The following is a 6491-nucleotide window of genomic DNA, read 5'->3' on the forward strand; positions in this document are numbered from 1 at the left end:
CGGAGCGGCCTTCAGTCTTCTGTCTTCGCTGCTCCCGCTCGCCTTCAGTCTTCCCTCCACCACTTGGAGCCTACGTATGCAAATTAACCGCCATCTTTGTTGGTAGGTAATTTGCATATCGTGCTGATTAGCCAATGGGAGGCGTAGCAAAGGTATGGTCAATTACTATGTTTGTCTATTATTAGATAGGATAGATACATTTTTCTCTAAGGAAAAGTTGAGAGCAAAAATCACCTAATACGCTACTCATAATTCCAAACACCCACAACCATTTTGTGACTGAGTAAATGCTAAATAATTTGTAGAATAGGAGGCTGATGATTTTATCATTTTTAGAAATCTTTAGATCACAAGTGAACCTAACATGAGAGGAGTTACTTTGAAACTAATAATTTTGAGCTACTATTAATAAAAAAAATAAAAACCCTCTGTGCCCATGTCCCAAATGTCCTAATATTGTCAATCTAGAATTATCCCACCAGTTTTCTTTTTTAATACATACTTAAAAGCTATGTAAATGAGCTAGTGATTATATTACATGACCACATATAGTCTTATATAAACTAAATGATATTAGTTAAAAAATTAGAGCTGTCCAGTGCGAAAGAAGACAATAATTTTAAAATGTTCATTTGGTCTCTTTATGAACCATTAATTGAAACAGAGAAAATTTAGGTGATTAAAACAATGACTCAGATAATTTTTCCAGGATCTTGACTAGGGCAAGCATGTCAAACTCAAAGGCTACCACAGGCCAAATAAACAAGGTTTAAGTTTATGTGGGCCACAAAAAAACAAAAGCTTCACTTTTCATAGAAATGTAGGTTTTTTTCGATAGAGACATGCTGAATACAAATAGCTGAAATAAATGTTAACATAAAATAATAGAAAATTTTAATAAAAATTGATATTTTTTTTGAACATTAATTTACCAGACACTGAATAACTGCACAAATTAATAAGCGTAACACAAATAAACCTATTTTTCTTGGTTTCCGAAAGCAAAATATTTCCTGTTGTGCACACCAAACAAGTCAATCCAAGACTAATGATGTGGCCATCGGCTGCTAAAATATTTGCTGCTAGTATTAGTGGAGAGAAATGGTGCGCCTGAGTAAGGCACATAAGGGAAATGAATGCAACACGATTATAGTAATCAGTCATTGGTGAACATTGTAGTTCGTTATTAATAATTATATGTAACAGGATATTGTAAAAATTAAGTTAGACATTTTTATTAAAAGATTTCTTACATACCGTTATACTGGCTGGCCACAAAAATATCCGTTGTGGGCTGCATGCAGCCTGCGGGCCGTGAGTTTGACATGCTTGGAGTAAGGGAAGGCAAGCTGTCAGGTGCCAACTCTACATTGTGCACACCTCTGAGACTGGACATCTCCTCTCTCTGGGGCCCTATTTGACCTGCTTGCCTCAATTTAGTCTCAGCCCTGCTTTTCACTTTCAAACATTATATTTATCGGAGTTCTTCTTTATTTTTAAATTTTATTTATTTTTTATTTTAAATTTCTCCATTTTAATTTCTAATATCGTTAATATCAATAGGAATAACATAAACAAAACCTCTTTGGGGTACTCAATAATTTTTAAGACTGTAACAAGGTCCAGAAACACACACTAATTTAGAATACTTAATGACAAGACAAAATTACCGGAAATACAAAGTGAAGGTATCAGAGTTATTCTTATCCAACTATACCTACTGGCTATTCTGAGCACTTGGCCCTCAAGAGCTATGAGATGAATAAATCAATCCTGTAGGTTCTGTTTCAAGTAAATGGTCAAGTGAATAGTCAAGCACTTCCCTGGGTCAATGGCTATTCTGTTTCCATAAAAGCAGTATGCACTTGCTTTTTGCATCTGCACACACTATGCACGCTGGTATTTAAACTGTTCTCAGAAAAAAAGACTGAAAACTTCTCCCAGACTTGTTTTTTTAAACTTTTATTTGCTTTATAAAGAAAAAAAACTACTTTTCTTTAGAGGTTTGGCATTAAGAAAAGTCATAAAGTTGGATTATTAAAATATAATTGCCAAAATGAAGCTATTACTAAATGCATGAATATTAACTGACAATTATTAATTAGATATGTATTCATGTGAATTGCACTGATTCCATGCCATAGTAGGCAGTTTATGTGAGTAGTTTCATCTTGCTATTATTTAATTTTGATGTTAAAACATTTTGTTCTATACCTACTCAATTTTCAACCCACTGACTTGTTGGGGAGCACAGGACACTTGGTTGGAAAGTTGTAAGGAGGACATTCTGATGAAAGGGATGTGTGTGGAAGGCCACCTGCCCTGTTTTTTGGAATTCCGACTTAGGGGAGACTTAGGGGAGTGTCAAAGGTGGCGCCCCTAATTATTCCTTGACCTTTCCAAACAAATCTGTGCACATGCAGACCCCCAGGTGTTTACTGGAATCCTTATGCCTAATCCCTGGATGCCCTTGCCTAGAGGACAATGTAAACACACGTGTCCTCCCAAGATTACTCACCCTACTGATTGCATCTAAAGACAGAAATTGCAATAAAGGCTAACGAGGCAGGCAATCGAGGCTGCCTGGCTCCTTTGGCCAGGCCGTCCCTTAGCCTTCTACTTCACCGTGAAACCATGTTGGAGTAATCTGTTCATCCGCTGTTCAGGGGCTGCTGGCCAGCCCTGGCAGTGAGTGAAACTTTTAGCTTTTGTTTGGGCTCATGAATAATGTGATTTCAAGTGTGATGTACAAAATGTATAAATTAAAGCTGCTCATCTATTTTTTCAGAGCCTAGCCTAATTCTCTAAAAATCACATGAGAGCCAAAACCGGTTTGGCTCAGTGGATAGAGCGTCGGCCTGTGGACTGAAAGGTCCCAGATACAATTCTGGTCAAGGGCATGTACCTGGGTTGCGGGCACATTCCCAGTAGGAGATGTGCAGGAGGCAGCTGATCAATGTTTCTCTCTCGTCGATGTTTCTAACTCTCTATCTCTCTCCCTTCCTCTCTGTAAAAAAATCAATAAAATATATTAAAAAAATCACATGAGAATTGCCATTCTGAAAAACATACTTCCTGTGCAAACTTAATGAAAAAAAAAGTTGGTATGACTAAATGAAACCGGTTGTTATTATCTCTTAAATACTCAATTTAAACACATTTGTGCAAATCCACATAGTGAGTGAGTGAGTCAGGTTTCCACAATGAAGAAACAATTATTTGAAGGCAGAATTCTAGGACATACCGTAAGTGACGCTAGATAAGGCCTGGTATGCTGGAGTCAGAAAAACGTATAAATATCTTCAAAGGAGCTTTTCCTAATCTGTAACCTGTATTCAGATCTACTTATCTACCTAAAAGTCATCTCTAAAATCTAGTCCAGAGACACCTTTGTAAAAATATAGATATGTTTTTATTGCTATCAGAGAGGAAGGGAGAATCACTGACCCACTGCCTCCTGCATGCCCCCTCCTGGGAATGAGCCCGCAACCCAGACATGAGCCCTGATCTGGAATTGAACCGTGACCTCCTGGTTCATAGGTTGATGCGCAACCACCGAGCCATACTGGCCAAACCAGGGACACCTTCTTATCTCTTTTACCCATTATATAAAATATACCTCCAAGAGAACTCACTTCAAAGGCCATTTCTAATATAGAGACAGTCTCCCAATTCCCTGACACAATTTCTAGGATATGCACCTTTGAAGTGCTTCCAGTAATATTCCCAACTTCATTTCTCTCAATAATATCCTTCCAATAATTTTTTCTCAAATATCTGGTATGTCTTTCCCAGAATGGAAAAATGTCTTCCGGATACTCATACAGCAATGATCTGTTTTTAGCATTTCTCTCTTAGGATAACAAAATGGTAAGAACATGGCTAAAAAAAGGCAGTGATAGCTCAGTGGAAAAAGTACATTGGATTAAATGTACTTAATACTAACTGCTGGGGAGAAGGCTGAGAAACTGGAACTCTCATTCACTGCTGGTGGGAATGCAAAACGTACAGTCACTTTGGAAAATAGTTTGGCATTTCCTTATAAAGGTAAATATACAGTTTCCATATGACCCTGTAATCCTGCTCCTGGGTATTTACCAAGAGAAATAAAAACTTATTTTTACACAAACACACATATAAATGTTTACAACAGCTTTATTTACAGATGCCCTCAAATGTCCATCAACTGGTGAATGATTTAAAAACTTTGGTACATCCATACATTGGAATATTACTCAGTAAGGAAAAGGAACAAATGACTAAAACAGATCAGTGGTTACTAGGATTCTATTTGGGGAAAAGGGTAACTACAAAGGAGCATAAGGGAACTTTCTGGGGTGGTGGAATTATTTCACATACCAATTGTGATAATGGCTACACAACAACTATGAGAGTTAGTTAAAAATTATAGAAATGTATGCTTAAAAGAGTAAATTTTATTGTGTGTATATTATTCTGCAATAAATCTGGCTTAAAAAACTGGGGTTTTCTCTTAGTTACTAATTGGCTTTGAGCAAGCCACCTAAACCTCATTTCTCCTTTTATAAAACGGAGATTTTATTAACTCTAAAAGATTTTTGGTGAGGAACATATGAAAGAAAAAACTTTATAAAATTTAAAATGCACACAAATATTTTGCACTAGGCTCTAGGCCAGGGGTGGGCAAACTTTTTGACTCGAGGGCCACAATGGGTTCTTAAACTGGACCGGAGGGCCGGAACAAAAGCATGGATGGAGTGTTTGTGTGAACTAATATAAATTCAAAGTAAACATCATTACATAAAAGGATACGGTCTTTTTTTTCAATAGTTTTATTCATTTCAAACCGGCCGGATCCGGCCCTCGGGCTGTAGTTTGCCCGAGGCATACAATGATGAATAAGACAGGTACAGTAAAAAAATTTACAATTTAGTGAGATAAATAAATAATTATTAAATAATGTGGAAATGTAATGACAGATATGAATAAGGCAATAAGGGGTTAAGAAGAAGAGGCATTCCAAGAATAAGACTTAACACATAAAAAATAAAATACAAATTAAATCATAAAGAAAGAACTATCCCAAGTTAAATATAAAGGGCCAGATCACAGTGAGATGCAAATGTGAGAATTCATTCATGAACTGGGATTCAATACTCTTAACCCAAGATGGACCTTAAAAAAATCCTAAAGTGGTAAAAATTATAACAAAATGGAAAACGTACCTCACGATGATTTAGAAGTTGCTCTAAATCTAATGCCATTTGATTTTTCATCTGTAGTAAAGCTGACTTTTCTTTATTTAAATTGCTGAAAAAAATACACACCAAGGTTTAAAGTCAGAGTATTAGTCTACATTTAATTAACAAATTGTAAATAACAAAATACTAAAAATAAATCTGATGTTTTGAATTAAAATAAAAAATTTTAAATTAAAAATATGTTTATATAAAAATTATTTATTTTATCCTTTTTATTCAGTTTATTGGGGGTGATACTGGTTTACAAAATTATACAGATTTCAGGTGCTCAATTTCACAACACATCATCTGTACACCACCCCAAGTCAAGTCTCCTTCCAACAGCATTTACCCCCGTCTTTACTACCCACTCCCCCCACCCTGCCCCAATCACTACACTGTTATCTGTGACCATGATTTTTTTTTCTCTCTTTTTTTTCTTTTTGGTCAATCCCTATATCCACCCCTCAAAGATAAATTTATAGCCCATAAAGATATCAGACCAGCCACTGTAATGTTTGATCTAATCAAATACCTAGTAATTTTGTATGAAGACATTTTCTTTTATAAATATATTTCATTGATTTTAGAAAGGAAGGGAGAAGGAGATGGAAGCATCAATGATGAGAGAGAATCATTGATCAGCTGCCTTCTGCCCACCCCTTACTGAGGACTGAGCCTGCAACCTGGGCATGTGCCCTGACTGAGACTCCAACCATGATCTTCTGGTTCATAGGTAAATGTTCAACCACTGAGCCACACCGGCTGGACATGAAATTAATATTTTCAAAGATGACTATTTACTCACAAAATATAAGAAGATGAAGTATGACTTATAAAAAAGATAACAATAAAGTATGTATGGACAAAATAGTAACACTCTATATGCCCAGCTGGAGTGGTTCAGTGGTTGAACATCGACCTCTGAACCAGGAGGTCATGGTTTGATTCCTATTCAGGGTACACGCCCAGGTTGCAGGCGAGATCCTCGGTAGGGGGTGGGCAGGAGGCAGCCAATCAATAATTTTCATCACTGATGTTTCTATCTCTTTCTTCCTCTCTGAAATAAAAAAATATATACTTTAAAATATAAAAAAACCACTATAGACACTGGAAATCAAATTGAAACACTTATCCTTAAAACAGAAGTAGTATATCCTATCTAATAAAAGAGAAACATGGTAATTAGCCATACCTCCACTACCCTTCCCATTGGCTAATCAGGGTGATATGCAAATTAACTGCCAGCCAAGATGGCGCCCAGAAGCCAGG

At 36.4% G+C, this 6491-nt stretch overlaps 1 protein-coding gene across 2 annotated transcripts in view; it reads right to left on the reverse strand.

Moving 5' to 3' along the window:
* PIBF1 (progesterone immunomodulatory binding factor 1) overlaps positions 1-6491 on the reverse strand; it is a 221843-nt gene that overhangs the window by 27376 nt on the left and 187976 nt on the right. For both annotated transcript variants that reach the window (XM_006753739.2, XM_015564807.1), the window contains exon 16: positions 5205-5289. In XM_006753739.2, the coding sequence (XP_006753802.1) occupies positions 5205-5289 (85 nt within the window). The remainder of the gene's footprint in view (positions 1-5204; positions 5290-6491) is intronic.

Source organism: Myotis davidii, unplaced genomic scaffold (assembly GCF_000327345.1).
Source record: "Myotis davidii unplaced genomic scaffold, ASM32734v1 scaffold10, whole genome shotgun sequence".
Classification (NCBI taxonomy): domain Eukaryota; kingdom Metazoa; phylum Chordata; class Mammalia; order Chiroptera; family Vespertilionidae; genus Myotis; species Myotis davidii.